Here is a 15,261-nt window from a genome sequence, read left to right as displayed (position 1 = left end):
GCGCTATGAGATACATGCAGATGTGTCCGAACTTCGCTGGCATTCAGGCAGCAACATTAACTGAGCACCTACTGTATGCCAGGCACAGTGCTAGGGTATATTGCAGCAAATAAAACAGAGTGGAGCTTATTACTTTCTGTGTCTTGTGCTGGTATCTGTGGTGTGTAGTTCTTAGAAAAGGGTAGCAGCCCGGGTGACTCAGCAGTTTAGCACCGCCTTCAGCCCAGGCCTGATCCTGGAGACCCAAGGTCAGGTCCCACGTCGGGCTCCCTGCATGGAGCCTGCTTCTCCCTCTGCCTGTGTCTCTGCCTCTCTCCGTCTCTCATGAATGAATAAATAAAATCTTTAAAAAAGGGGGGAGCGGGGTACAGCATGATTTAATTTTAGGAAAACATAAATATAAGCCTAGCAGTTTATACACAAGAATGTAAATCCATGGGTTTTTGTGGATGGTGGATTTGTGGGTGTTTTTTATTTATTTTTTCTCTTTATGATAATCCCTATTTCTTTATGATCTCTTTATGATCATCCCTACAGATTTTAACAGAACTATTACAGGTCTGATTTTCATAAGGCTTTCACTCTTTCATTCCCTCAAGTTTTTAACCTGGGGCAATGGGCATTTGGAGCACTGTATCTCAAGTATGATCTTTGGGCCCCTGGTTTACAATGCAGATTGTGAGCCACTCCAGAGCCATTGAGCAGGACTGAGGCCCAAGTGCCTGCCTTTTAAATCCTGAGTGACTCTCCTGCTCCTGACACCTGAGGACCACTGTGGGCTTAAGCAGAGGGATGTTGGGGTCTTCATGGGCTTATCCCTGAGCCTTTTCTGAGGTTTTCAGAGGGAGGCAGATCTCAAGACAGTTCAGGAAGCACCACCCTTTCCTTACCACGATGCAGCATTAGCAGGAATTCTGTATCCTCTAACCTCTTACAGCAAGTGAGTCCAAGGACTCAGAACTGATTGAGCCAGTAGACCAGGATTGGAACACAAAAGACTAAATTTCTGTGTGGTTTCAGCTCCATGACCCCTGACCTGACATTCTAGAAGACAATAGCTGAGGGGTCCTTGAGCTTCTCTTAGCATCCCAGAAGCGTGATCCAAGGGAATTCAGACCTTTCCTGGGTGATATTTGGCAGCTTTGGGCCAGCATCCTGTCAAATTAGTGTTTGATTCCACTTACCTCATGCTTATCAGAAGCTGATTCATCTGTTCTTCCATTCATGCCTCTGACCAGCCATCCCCCCATCCGTTCATTCATTCAGTAAGCACTTGCTACTGTCCACTCTGTGCCACGCCTATCCAGGGTTCTGGGACAAGAGATGAGTAAGGCTCTGTCCCTGCCCTCCACAGCCTCCTGCCATCCAGCAGTGGTGGGTAAGAGTTACAGTGGAATAGGATAGGGCCAAGTGGAGGGAAAATGGATCTCCCATTAATTGAAAATGGGGAAAGAAATCAATCAGTTCTTCATAAATGCAACTTTTCTGGTTTGTGGGCTCTTTTAATATATAGAGTTTTTTGTTTTTGTTTTTTTTTAAGTAATCTCTACACCCAACACAGGGCTTGAACTTAAAACCCTGAGATCAAGAATCACATGCTCACCAACTGAACCAGTTAGGCACCCCATCATGGGCTCTTTCTTTTAAAAACTTAAACCCAACTTGCTTCAAAAGCAACAATTTTCATACAGGACCTGGGGTATAAGTGAAATGTGATCTTTATGAAAACCTGCCCTCTTCCTTTCCCAGAGGCTAAAACGGCTAATGGTTTCTTGGGTATCTTTCCAGCAAATTCTATATATTCTTGCATATAGAGAGTGAGTCTTCCCTGCCCCCAGACATGGAAACATGGTATTCACTCCGTTCTGTAACTTGGTTCTTTTCACTTTACAATACCTCTTGGACAATGGCTTCTCCCAGGACCCCTTCTTCAATGTTTGCCCTGTTGATGGCCATTTGAGTAATTTCCAGAATTTTAATTATCCGTTATGATACAGGAATAAAGATCCTGATAAGATGGAGTCTCTCAATTCCTAATATCCAGGGGAGAAAATGAAGAGAGGTTGTTTGGTGATGAAAATTTGGAACAGCCCCCCTACGACACCGAGTAGGTTTAGCGTTGAAGTGACATAGAAGGACTTGCCAGCTGGGCAGTGCTTCTCCCCCTGCTTCATCCTGCTGTGTCCTTCCTGCAGCTCTCGCCTCCCACGACTACATCTTGAAGATCGTGCCCACGGTGTACGAGGACAAGAGTGGCAAGCAGCGGTACTCCTACCAGTACACGGTGGCCAACAAGGTACGTAATCTGTTGGCACAGCTGTGTGCAATTGCGCCCCCTGCTGGCCATAAGCGGAAAGGACACGTATCTCAGCAGGATTCCCCGCTGGGTACCTTGAGGGGGCCTCTCCCATGGGGCTGCTCTGGCCAGGCTCTGTCCCTGGGTAAAGATGAGAGGACATTCTCCGAGTCAAGGGGAGGAAATCTAACCAGGAGATGGGGTTGAGGAAGAGCCTTGCGTCTCGCCCCAGTCCTGCAGACTCAGGACCCTGATTGGTCAACACACAACAGATGCTCTCACACTCGGGGTGCAAGCACTTTATCCAAAATCACCAGATGACCATTGGTTAACAGGAATGTCTTAGGACCCCAGTACTCAAAGTCATAGAGAAGTAGGTAGGCCTTTATGGGAAGCAGAGCACAGTCAGCCAGCAGAAAGGGATGAGTAACCATCGTTTCAAGCTGGGACAGCCTCTAGCTTCCCCGGAGATGACCCTGCCAATGGATGTGAATGCTTGGAACACATTAGTTGAGGCTCCTCCAGTGGATCCCTTTATCTTCAGGGCTATCCTTTTTCTTCTAGGGCTGCCCAAACCCCTTACAGGTGATGATAATAATAGAATAGTAGCTCCCATTTATTGAGCACTATGGGTTGGATATTATGCTAAGCTCTCTACTTCTACCATTTTTTCCAGTCATGACAGCTCTGACTGGGGCTGTGATTGTTCCCATGTTACAGATTTGGGGACAATGACACAGTCATTGGCACTGAGGGGTGGTCGTAGAGCTACAGAGCGTCCAAGTGGGGGGGTTAGAACTGGGTTCTCCTCTGGCTCCAGAGCCTGGCCTCTTGCTCACATCACCCACTCAGCCTGAATAGGGGCTTGTGAGTCTGTCTCAAGTGACTTGAGGTCCCACTGCCTGTATCTACCTGTGCTGATTAATATTCTGGTGTCACTTTCCAAAGGGAGTTCTGTTTCTCTTCCTCACTGTCTGTTGAAGGGCATCTCATTGCAACTGTCAGGTGCTCACAGCATCTAATGGCTGGGATATGGAAGCAGTCTGAGCAGAAAAGATGAGACACAGAATGCCTATTCAGACCTGGCTCAGTCACTTGCTAGCTGTGTGGCCTGGGACATGTCGCACAACAGTCCTGTGCCTCCATTTACACATTTGTAAAATGGGGATGGTGCCCATCTCATAAGATGGCTATCAAATGAGGCAATGTTTTAAAAAACCACTTTTTCCATAAAGGAGGCTTTGGGATAAATGGTACCTAGTGCTGCTCCTCTATCCCTTAGCTTGGGCTGTGACCCAGACAGTCACCTTGCCCCATCAGCTCTCCCTGGAGAAATCTGATCTTGTTTTGCCGAAGGCTTCTTCCCCTGAGGCTCTGGCAAAGACCCAGCAGCCAAAACAGCCTGCTCAGCTCTCTCTGTGGCCTTGGCCCCAGCCTGCCCTGGGAAAAAGTGGGTTGTGCCCATCAGAGCCAGCGGTGGGCCATCAGGCCAGGTAGGTCAGAGCTTGGGCCTTAGCATTTGAGATTGGGGGTGCCCTATGGCTTAGTCGGGTCTACAGTTGTTGTGGACAAATGAGAATAGCCCAGAGGTTTCCAGCAAATGCCCAAACCAGAGAGGACCCATATTAATTCAGCTCATTAGCATCCTTTTAATCCCACCAGCCAAGTGCCATCTCAGGAAGTCTGTGGTAGGGTCCCTCTGTCTTTCCAGTTCTGTGTGCTCCTTCTTTTAAGATGCCCACTCCCCATATGGCCTTTATACTCATCTGTTTTGCACACACCCACACACATGCACATACATACACCTCAGGATGTGGCCTGGAATGACCCCCTCCCCACTAAGCCTTCCAGCCGGCCTAGGGGAAAGTCAGTCATTTGTTGCTGGTGCCCCCAGCACCCCAGGCCTCTATGGCACAGCATGGACAATGTGGCAGTGTTGCAAATACTCTTCTACATCCATTCCCTTCTCCAGATTGTGACCCATCTCTGGGGATGGGGCAGAGCTTCCTGCCCTCAAGGTCCCCAGCAGCCAGCACTGGGCCAGCACCCAGGAGAGGGGTGTAAACAGTAAACAATCAATGAGTGAATGAATGGATTCATGGCCAGGAGTTAGAGGGGGAAATAGGCTTTTACTCTGGGGGACCCCAAATCACACCAGTCCTTTTACACCTAATTCTGGTGTTGCTTTCAGGTCATACAATCAGTTTTCAAGCAGCCAAAAGGGTTGAAAATATCCTCAGCAATGTTTCCCCTTCTAGATGCTTGACAGCAGAGCCTCCAGGGAAGGGGTGAGAGGAACGGGTGGAGTCTGGCTCCAGGCCAGAGACAGAAGAAAGCCCCTTCTTGTGGGTCACCAGGGGACCCTCTGCAATCCAACTCCCGCCCCCCATGAGCCATGGTTTGTATGTCTGGTTCTCACATCCCCCATCTCTCTTCCCCTACCCTAGGAGTACGTAGCCTACAGCCATACAGGACGCATCATCCCTGCCATCTGGTTCCGCTATGACCTTAGCCCCATCACGGTCAAGTACACAGAGAGACGGCAACCTCTGTACAGGTTCATCACCACGGTAAGTAGGTGAGGCACCTGCCATGGGCTCCTTCTCCTGGCACCCCTACTGGTGCTCAAAGGAACAGGAGGCAGCCTGCAGGGCTAGGACCTCAGGCTGTACACAGAAGATTGTGATCCCTAGGATGTTTAGAAATATTATCAGAATTGTGTCAATATTGATGGCATGTCATCAAGAAAATATTTTCCAAAGGGAAATGTCACTAAATCAATTTAACTTGTTAAGCAGATTTTTATATGGCTCGATGAGATGTTCATGATTCTCTCCAGGTTTTATTCTTATGGGTTTAGCAGGGTTTATCCTTTTCTGTGGAAATTTTACAGTGAAGATTTAACTCCTTTTTTTTTTCTGTGTCTATTTTCTAACTATAGCTGCTGCTGTCAGGTTTCTACTTTCTTTCCTGCCTGCTTGTTCTCTGATTTTTTTTCTTTGATTTTTAAATTTATTCTCTTTTTTTTCCCTCTCTTTGCCATTGTCTCCATCAAGTCTGATTTTTTTGTGGGGCAGCTTTGAGCTGTTGTCATTTTTCTTTGATGCTGAGTATTTCTATCAAGGATGCTATTTCCTGGCCTTTCATTCAAAGTGTTCTTGGAGGCAGAACAGTAGGCTCACGGCACCCTGCTTCAGCCAGGAGGCCCAGAGATGTTTGGTAAGCCAGAGTCAGCTGAGATGCAAGAGATAGGATGATTATCCCTACCTCACAGATTTGGAAATTGAGGCCTACAGGCCCTTATGCTTTTGTACCTCTTCATATTTTTAATAGTGATTCAAGCTCAGGGGTCTAATCCTGGATCTTTCATTCCTAGCTCTCACTAGATTTGCATTAGTCAGGACTCTGTTACAGAAAAGATACAACCTAACATCCAGCTGGCTTGAGGGGTAACTAAGCCTCAAGCATGGCTGGATCTAGGCACAAATGTTGTCAAGAATAGGACTTTTTTTTCTCCTGTTTTTCTCTATACTGGCTTCATTTTCAAATAGAATTTACTAGTAGAAAGTGCTTCTTTCTCGGTAATTTGACCTGAGTCGTGGATAAGATAGTACTGTCACTGGCCTCACTCAGCTCCCATTCCAATCTTGTGACCTAGAGAATGAAAGGAGCAACCCAGTTGGCCGGCCCCAGTCAGATCATGAGGACAAAGATTGTGAGCGGTGGGGTTCCCCAATAGAAAAAAGAGGGGTCAGTTACTAGAAAACAGAGGGGTGGATTTTAAGAGGCAAAAGGTCAGATGTCTGCAACAAAACGTCTCCATCTTATGATCCACGACATAGCAAGAACAGTCCCTACCCTCCCTGCCTCCCAGGCCTCATGGGACTCAAAGGACATCATCAAAGAGAAGCTCTCTGCCTGATAGAAAGCCATGTGGATACAAAGGGTGTCAGAACGCTCGTGCTTCTATGAGCCTCATGACAGACTTTTGCTGCTTTCTGACTCCATACAAATTTGAAACTTCTAGGCAACAGAGGGCACCTAACATAAAGCTAAGACACCCAACACAGATTACAAAAAGGTATTTGTCACACACACAAGAAAGGAATAATCTTCAGAATTTACAGAGAGAGAATTCCTACAAACCAGTAGGAAAAAGTTAAGTGACCAGAAAGAAAAATGGGTGAGGACTTGACCATTCATGGAAGAGACCATACTGGCCATGAAAAGATACCCGAGGAGGATCCCTGGGTGGCGCAGCGGTTTAGCGCCTGCCTTTGGCCCAGGGCGCGATCCTGGAGACCCGGGATCGAATCCCACGTCGGCTCCTGGTGCATGGAGCCTGCTTCTCCCTCTGCCTATGTCTCTGCCTCTCTCTCTCTCTCTCTCTCTCTCTCTGTGTGTGACTATCATAAATAAATTAAAAAAAAATTTTTTTTTTAAAAAAGAAAAGATACCCGAGGGACGCCTGGGTGGCTCAGTGGTTGAGCGTCTGCCTTCAGCCCAGGGCATGACCCCGGGTCCTAGGATCAAGTCCCACACCAGGGAGCCTGCTTCTCCCTCTGCCTGTGTCTCTGCCTCTCTCTCTCTCTCTCTCTCTCTCTCTCTCTCTTTCTCTATTTCTCTATGTGTGTGTCTCTCATGAATAATTAAATAAAATCTTTTAAAAAAGAAAAGAAAAAAGAACCTGAGTTCCATAGAAATTGGAAGAATTTGATTCAAAATATAAGACTCAATTCAGTCCTATCAGACTGGCAGAAATTAAAGATCCACCACAATAGAGATTGAGAGGATACACAGCAAAGGGGACCTGCATACACTCTCTGGTACCAGGTGGATTGGGTCAGCCACTGTGGCGGGGCAGCTGGTGCACAAACCCTTTAACCCCAAAGCCAGGGAACTTGTGAGCAAGTGATTTTACCCAAGGCCCTACAGGGTAGCACCCCAAGTCTGCTTGTTTGTTTTTTTACCCCAGTGCATACCCAGAGTAAGACAGAAACTAAGACATGAGTAGGTGTGTTTGTGCAGGTGTGGTCTGCTGCTCAGAGGCCCTGGAGTCTGCGGCACTGGCAATGGCAGAGAAACCCCTTTTCCCCTGTCTCATTGTAGAGTTGAGAAGGATCTTCGTGTCCCCTTATTTGCTCCTATATGCCACATAGCTGAGGTTCTGAGTGTGAAAATCCTGTAGCAAGTGACTGAGAAATGACAGCAACTTCATTTATTCTCTAAACTTTTGCTAGAATTCACCATATGCCAGGCCCTGTGCTGGGCAACAAAGATAGCTGAATTTGACTTTATCCCCATCCTTATACTTCTCCCAGCTGGTAGGGAAGAGGTGTGAACATGCAGAGAAATGAAGTCCCATCCAGCAAGGGTTCCATTGGAGCTGTGCACCAGGCACTATGCACAGTGCAAAGACTCCCATTTGTTTGGAAATTTTGGAGAAGGGGGATCCCTGGGTGGCACAGTGGTTTGGCGCCTGCCTTTGGCCCAGGGCGCGATCCTGGAGACCCGGGATCAAATCCCACATCGGGCTCCCGGTGCCTGGAGCCTGCTTCTCTCTCTGCCTCTCTCTCTCTCTCTCTCTCTGTGACTATCATAAATAAAGAAAGGAAGGAAGGAAGGAAGGAAGGAAGGAAGGAAGGAAGGAAGGAAGGAAAATTTGGAGAAGGAAACCCAGAGATGGGTCTTGAAGGATGGGGAGACATTTTTCTAGATTGATGAGTGGAGGAGAGAGGGTCTTCGCACAGAGAATAGTATGTGCAGAGGTGCCCAACGATAGCATGTTTTGTGAAGGCCATGTGGCCTCTTTTAATGGGGATGGGCTTCTAAGAGCTGGAGATCCCAAGAAGTCACAGGGAAGAGCTTATCCTTTATAACCCAGAGGAACAGATACCTTCCTGCTTCCATGTCCTTCTCCTCCTGTCTTTGGTCATCAGCCTCACCTCCATTTCTGCTCCCTCCACCTTCACTCGAGCATGGACCATGCTGAGTGAACCTCCTGACATCATTAGCCTGGTGGTTTTCCTGACGGCCCCATGCCACCATCACGGTTGTCTTGGCAACCATGGGGTCAGCCCCAAGTGAGCCAACCGGCTGTCCCTGGCAGATGGCATCATTGTGGAGCTTCAAAGGCCCTTGTCACGAGGCGGCAGATGTAGGGATGACGCTCACATGCAGACACACACAGCACAAAGACCCCCCAGGAGCCCTAGCAGTCTGGGGTGGGGCCAGGATGGAAGTGGAGGCACCTGCTGTGACTTCTCTTTCTCCTTTTTAAAATCAAACACTTGTGTGCAAAACCCCCAAGCCCCAAATGGGGGCCTCTGCAAATAGCTCCTCACAGGGGCTGCTTAAGAAAGGGCTTAGGCCAGAGGCCAGGATGTCGTCATGTGGCGGCTGCAGGGCTGCGGAGGCAGCTGTGGGTGGGCTGGAATGAGATGGGGTATAGTTCAAGGGGGTGTGGAGGGGAGAGGCCGGTGGGGCCTCCCTGATGCATCTGTGCCTATCAAGTACCTGGCTTCTTCGAGGTTACCCCTCTAGGGCCTCATGGTTGACCAAGGACCTGGCCATTCTGAGCCTGAACAGAGGAGGATCCCTCCTCCTGGAAGTCTCCACCAGGCCACACAGGGCTTCTCCATCTGGGCACCCAGGGCATGTTGCTCAGACTTCCACTTTGTGCTATTCCAGAAAATTCCACCACTAAAGGAATAAACACATGGTATTTAACAACAGGCAAGTGATCCCCTTCAAGGTGCCTCCTCCCACACACGCACATGTGTCCCCTGCCCCTGCCACTTGCTGAAGCCCCTTTTCTGGGATTGCCTTCAAGTGGGTTGTGGTGACAGATTGGATGACTTCAGGAGTGTCACATCACTTTCCTTGTGTGTTTTATTCTATTAGGCAGGAACAGCCAAAAGTGAAAAAGTACCAAATTGGGACAGTTGGGCCATGACAGTTTTTGCCTACCAGAAAGTACCGGTTGGCAGTGGCATGCCTCATTGGGCAGCAGGTGTAGCTGTATTAGACATAATCCCTGCCCTCAAGGTGCTCCTGGCCAGGAAAATAATCCCCCCAAACTTTAGATTGCACTTTAGAATTGCCAGGCCTGATAATGATGAGCTCCAGGCCTGATGCCCCTGTGTGTCCGCAGCATCTAGCATGCACAGAGCCTAGCCTGGGTGTAGGTACTCAGAAATGTACAAGAGACAGCTGCTTGAAGAAGTGATCATATAGCTACACTCATTAAGCATCTACTACATACCGGGTGATCTTATAATTATCTTCTTTAACCTTCCCAGGAACCCTCCAAGGTAGATGATATTATTCCTGTTTTATGTATGAATTCACTGAGGCCCAGAGAGGTAAAGAAACTTATCCAAGGTCACATAGTCAGTAAATGGCAAGGCTCGGGCTTGACTCCAGAGCTCATTCTGTTACGTCCACTACCCCACCACCACCACCACTTAGCTTGGGAGCCTCCATCCTCCAAAACAAAGGCCCTCAAAGATGTTCCAGCAACAGAGTCCCCGATACCAGGATGATTTGATATGGTGACTCCCTACTGGAAATGAAGAGGAAATGTTACAGCAGGAAACAAGGTGATATTGTGAGCATGAGTGATAAAATCACTGTCATACACACACACCACAAAAACAACAACAACAGCATCAAAACCAACCTACATCAACTACAACTATCCATCTAAGACTGGTTGGCTGGTGGTTCACAAATGTTCCTGCCCAAATCTGATTACCTTTCACTCAGCTGTTTAGCCATCTGCAAGGATTTGCCATAGGCAAAAGGCATTAGGTACTCGGGTGGAAGATGGGATGCAGGGGAGACAGTAAAAACAATTGAGAACGAGTGCTTGGATGGCTCCGTCAGTTAAGGGTCTGCCTGCAGCTCGGGTTGTAATCCCAGGGTCCTGGGATCGAGCCCCATGTCATGCTCCCCAGGGTCCTGGGATCGAGCCCCATGTCATGCTCCCCACTCAGTAGGGAGCCTGCTTCTCCTTCTTCCTCTGCCATCCCCCTGCTTGTGCTCTCTTTTTGTGTCAAATGGATAAATAAAATCTTTAAAATAAATAAATAAAACAATTGAGAAGGACAGGCTTAAAACTAGGGAGGTTTTACCCACTAAGGCTATATGAGTAGGGAGGAGACCAGCTTTGTAGCTGGACCCAAATGTCGCCTGCTCAGACTTCCCTTGGTGTGTCTCTTGTACCTGGACCAGGAGCTCCAGGAAGGCAGGGCAGGGCCTTCATCATCTCTGGTCTCCAGACCTGGGGCAGTGCAGGCAGGTGATAAGCAGGCGTCAAACACTGAGCAGACCAATGGAGGGGTATACACTTTGGTCCACCCCCACACCACAACAGCTTCTATTATGGAGGTTGTAGCGCAGAGCCCACCTTAGCAGCTCAGTTATTCAGGGCTGGAAATGGGTAAAAAACTTTCATTCCAATCTTTCCAAACTTTTGAGCAGAGCTAGATCTCCCAGAGGATTGTGTACCAGGGACAGATTGCTCCAGCTGGGTCTGCACAGATCTCTCAGTGTTATGGAAGCTCCTGGTGCTTGCTTTTTGAAGGCAGATTCTGAGACACATAAGGAATATTGGAACAGAGCGAGCTCTCTTACAAACTACACTTATTTTTATAGCCACACAGCTTCTTACTTCATAAACTTTGTTGATGGGGTCCCCTTACGTCAGGACATTTGATATGTAAAACTTCACAGAACTGAGAAAGGAAATACAAAGAAGCCATCTGTTCATGAAGACAGGGACTACAGGGAGCCTTCCAGTTGGGGGTGAAGCAGACTGGTTGAACAGAAAATAAGCAGGCCCTTTGCAGCCTTCCAGACCTGGATTGTCATCACCCTCCTCTGTTGGGTAGCTGTGTGAGATCTTGAACAAGACAGTCCCTCTCTGAGCCTCTGCTTCCCCATCCATGAAATGGGGGTCGACCCACTTCTGTAGTACTTGGAAAGACTGAAGAAGAAGGCAGAAGACAGGGACGCCTGGGTGGCTCAGTGGTTTAGTACCTGCCTTCGGCCCAGGGCGTGATCCTTGAGTCGCAGGATTGAGTCCCACGTCAGGCTCCCTGTGTGGAGCCTGTTTCTCTGCCTGTGTCTCTGCCTCTCTCTCTCTCTCTCTCTCTCTGTGTGTGTCTCATGAATAAATTAATAAAATCTTAAAAAAAAAAAAAAGGCAGAAGACAGTGCCATCTCAGGCCTGACACACAGTAGGTGCTCAGCCGAGGTGGGTTTTGGGGGAGGGAAACGGGTATTTGCCCCCATTGTAAGAATGGTGGGGAGAGGACTCGGTTCTCCCACCAGGCTCCTGTCCTAGAGGAGGGAGTGGGGGGTCTGGCAGGCGTGATGCCACTGGTTGGAGACCATCACACCCTGTCCTCCCCCACTTTTCCAGGACTCAGTCATCAATTTCCTTCCACAACAGCCCCCACCCCTGCGAAGCCACAGCTTCGGTGTTCTCATCCGCGGCTCCAGTCTGTCTGCCGCCACCGGCATCTGATGCGACACCGATTCATTATTTATTTCCTCATACTGTGCCTTTTCCATAAGCTTTTCAAGCAATGCTGCCTGAATGGGGACAGTGAATGAACAGTTCCCCGGGCACTTGTGGTACAGCAGGCAGCCAGACAGAGGTCATCTGGGTCCTCATGGGGAGGGGGGAGCTCCATTTTACAGACGGGAGAAACTGAGGCCCAGAGGGGTGACCTGGCTTTCCTGGCCAGAGTAACAGAGCTGGGATCTGACCACAGGAAAGTTTACTCCAGAGCCCACAGTCTCCACCCCCGCCCTCATGTTGGGGTGTGTGTGTGTGTGTGTGTGTGTGTGTGTGTGTGTGTGTTGCTTCTCCACTGCCCACTGTGGAAAAGTAAATGGTGGGGGAGGGGCTATGGATTGGGAAAACATTAGTGTTGGTGGAACAACAGAGGGATTCAGCTCTCCCGCCAGTGCGACTGAACGCGTCTTTTCCATATTATAAGGAATTAAGAGCCATAATTAAAATGTAAGGGAAACACACACACACCCCTTCTTTTCACGGTAGACAAGCTGACTTCATTCTAGCCTAGTAGGAGGTTGGGAAGCTGGTAGAACCACAGGAAATCTCTGCTAAAGAACAAAGGGGCATTATTGATGACTTCTGATGAAAGCAAAAAAATGCGTTCCTCTCAGACTCACTGGGGCCTGGATATCGAATTGTCCTTGTTTCCATTTCTGGAGCCAGGGCTGTGGACCAGAGTAGGGTTGCATGTGCTGGCTGTGGTGGCCCCTTCTGATCAGTGGCCCTGCTTCACCACCCTCTCCTGAGGTTATCCTCCTGCTTTAGGGCCTGGTCAGGAGGCACAAGAACATGGCAGCGGTGAGGGGGCAAGGGACAGGCATTCATGGCAACGTGTGTGTGCGTGTGTGTGTGTGTGCGTGAGACACGAACACTTGTTCAGTCTGACAGCAGTCCTGAGGGTTGAGGATTAGCCTTCCCAGTTTTGTTTTGTTTTGTTTTGTTTTTTAAGATTTTATTTATTTATCTGTGAGAGACACAGAGAGAGACAGAGACATAGGCAGAGTGAGAAGCAGGCTCCCTGTGAGGAACCTGATGCAGGACTTGATCCCAGGACCTGGAATCACCATCCGAGCCAAAGGCAGATGCTCAACCACTGAGCCCCTAGCCTTCCCAGTTTGTAAAGTAAGGAAACAGAGGTATGAGAAGTAAGGATGACACAAGGGCACATGACAAGAGGGGTCCCAACCAGAAGCCTCTTTGTATCAGGTATTTCTCATATCTTCTCAGTGTTTGGGGTTGAGGTAGAGTCTTGTGGAGATTGTAGAGCTCCCTGACTGGTCAGAGAGTAGAAACCACCTCTGTCCTAGGCACTCTTCCCCAGAGGGATATGCTTCATCACAAACACTTCTTGGCACTTGCCTGAGGAAATATCCTGTTGAGGTCTCACCTACCCCATCTGTCCAATGGGCTCTTGGAGTGCTTGGGACCTGGGCAGCTGCAAAGAATCCGCATGTGGTGCCTGGGACACCTTTGCTGTCCTGTTTTTCTATTAATTGGCTTGTTCTCAGCTAAAAGAGCCAGGTAGAAAAAAGAAAAATTGAGACCCAGAGGCTTGCTCTGAGAAATAAGTGGTATTTTACCCATTGTTCTTAGAGTGGGTCTCAGAAAGGTTTAGAAAATCTCAGATTTTAGCAACAAGGTTGGAGCCCTCCGGTCAACCACAAGCTTAGAGGAGGTATCATTTACTGAGCACTTACTAAGTGCTGGGAGCTCCAGAGGAACTTCCTGAAGTATGACAGTTGGCAGGGTTGGGGGTGGTTTCCCCGAGCCGTGGATGAAAAAAAGCTGAGGCCCAGAAAGGCTGTCCTTGGCTAGAGTGAGTGAGTGACAACCACGAGTCAGCTTTCCAAGGCTGAGCCCTTACTGCTGCTGTGGCAGGGGTGTGTCCTAGCAGGCCCCCTGGCACTCACCTCATCCCCACTTTGCTCAGGAACCCCCTGTACCACATCCAGTATGGTGGTGTCTGATTGGTTTTATCTTCATTTGTATTCACTTGTATTCATTCACCTTGGCGCATCCCCGTGGGTGAGAGAGATGCCGGGCCACCATCCCTCTCAGCAGCTCTTTCCTTAGTCTGTTTTTGAGATGTGCTCTACAAATGTGGTGAAGCCTGTGATCTTGTCACCACCAATGTACGGCCTACGTCCAAAGACAGATACACCATTGGGTCCAGCCTCGTGGCTTCATTGATTTCCCTGTGTTTGAGACGTAGGAGCTGTGGCCTTCTCAGGACACAGGGTGGCCATGACCAGCCACCTCCTTAGAGAGGCTGCTAGATTTCTCCCAGCTTTTGAGGTGCCTTATCCCACCGTGAAATGTGCCAGAAATCCCCCCTCCTCATTTGACCAGCGACCAGCACCTTCCACAGACGGAGGATTATGGGAGATGTACTGCAGAGCTGGGTGGTATCAGAAGATGTACATGGGAACTCACTGCAGGGCCTCCTTCACCTTAGGCTGACAGCCGCTCACTCTGATGGTGCTTAGTGGCTTGTGTGCCCCAGGACCTCGGCTCCCCTGCAGTTGTGTATTTTCTCATGCTTGTGTTGTCTTCTCCTGCTCCTGGCTGGCCCAGGAAAAGGAGGCTTCAGGCTGGGTTTCAGGTGTTTATGAATCACAGGCAGGCTCGGGTTCCAGAGCGCGTGTGTGTGTGTGTGTGTGTGTGTGTGTGCGTGTGGTGTTTTTTTTTTTTTTTCTCCATTGCACTTAAGTCACAATTTCCTCTTCTCTGATCCAAGCTCTAAAAGCATTTTGCGGTGTAAAATCTCCTATCATCTGATCCATTCTACCGAAATAAACCAGCTCCCCTGCCGTCATGTTCCTTGAAAAGTGCCCCTGCGTCATGCTCTGAGGCTGGCAGGGAGAGGCCTTGCCTGCTGAAAACACTTCACAATAATCCCCCCAGCGCCCCCCCCCCCCCCGCCCTCTTCACTCCCTGGGGGGCTGCTCCGGTTTCTTGGGCTGTTATTACTGGAATGCCAGCTGCTCCACTTACAGCCCATCTGTACAGACCTGTTCTGTCTTGGGCCTCACAGGCCTCTGCTTAGCTCATCTCATGGAAATATCATCTTAAAAATAAACACTGGTTCGATTCTCACTTCCCTCTCACCTCCGCTGTGTCTACTGGCCTCCTCTGCTTGGCACCAGAGGGTCCATTAAGGAAGGCTCCACTGTCTCTCAGAGCCTTCCCTTGGTTGAGTGTCAGCAGCTGGCCAGCCACCCAGTGGTACGTCCAGGGTGGTCTCAGGAGCCCTTGAGGACTGCTCAGCTGGGCTTCTTCTGAGTCCTGTGGTCATCTAAGTGCTTCTTAAATGTGGCAGACAAAAAAGTGAGAACTCTGGAGGCAGACAGACAGACTTCACTCTGCCACACGCCTG

General features: G+C 49.1%; 1 protein-coding gene across 4 annotated transcripts in view; it reads left to right on the top strand.

The window, feature by feature from the left end:
- Positions 1 to 15,261, top strand: part of ERGIC1 (endoplasmic reticulum-golgi intermediate compartment 1) — a 103,463-nt gene that overhangs the window by 84,710 nt on the left and 3,492 nt on the right. For all 4 annotated transcript variants that reach the window (XM_072756583.1, XM_072756581.1, XM_072756585.1 and 1 more), the window contains 2 exons: positions 2,196 to 2,296; positions 4,744 to 4,866. In XM_072756583.1, the coding sequence (XP_072612684.1) occupies positions 2,196 to 2,296; positions 4,744 to 4,866 (224 nt within the window). The remainder of the gene's footprint in view (positions 1 to 2,195; positions 2,297 to 4,743; positions 4,867 to 15,261) is intronic.

Source organism: Vulpes vulpes, chromosome 4 (assembly GCF_048418805.1).
Source record: "Vulpes vulpes isolate BD-2025 chromosome 4, VulVul3, whole genome shotgun sequence".
Classification (NCBI taxonomy): domain Eukaryota; kingdom Metazoa; phylum Chordata; class Mammalia; order Carnivora; family Canidae; genus Vulpes; species Vulpes vulpes.
Note: the sequence above shows the minus strand (reverse complement) of the source record. Positions and strands in the feature narration are given on the sequence as shown.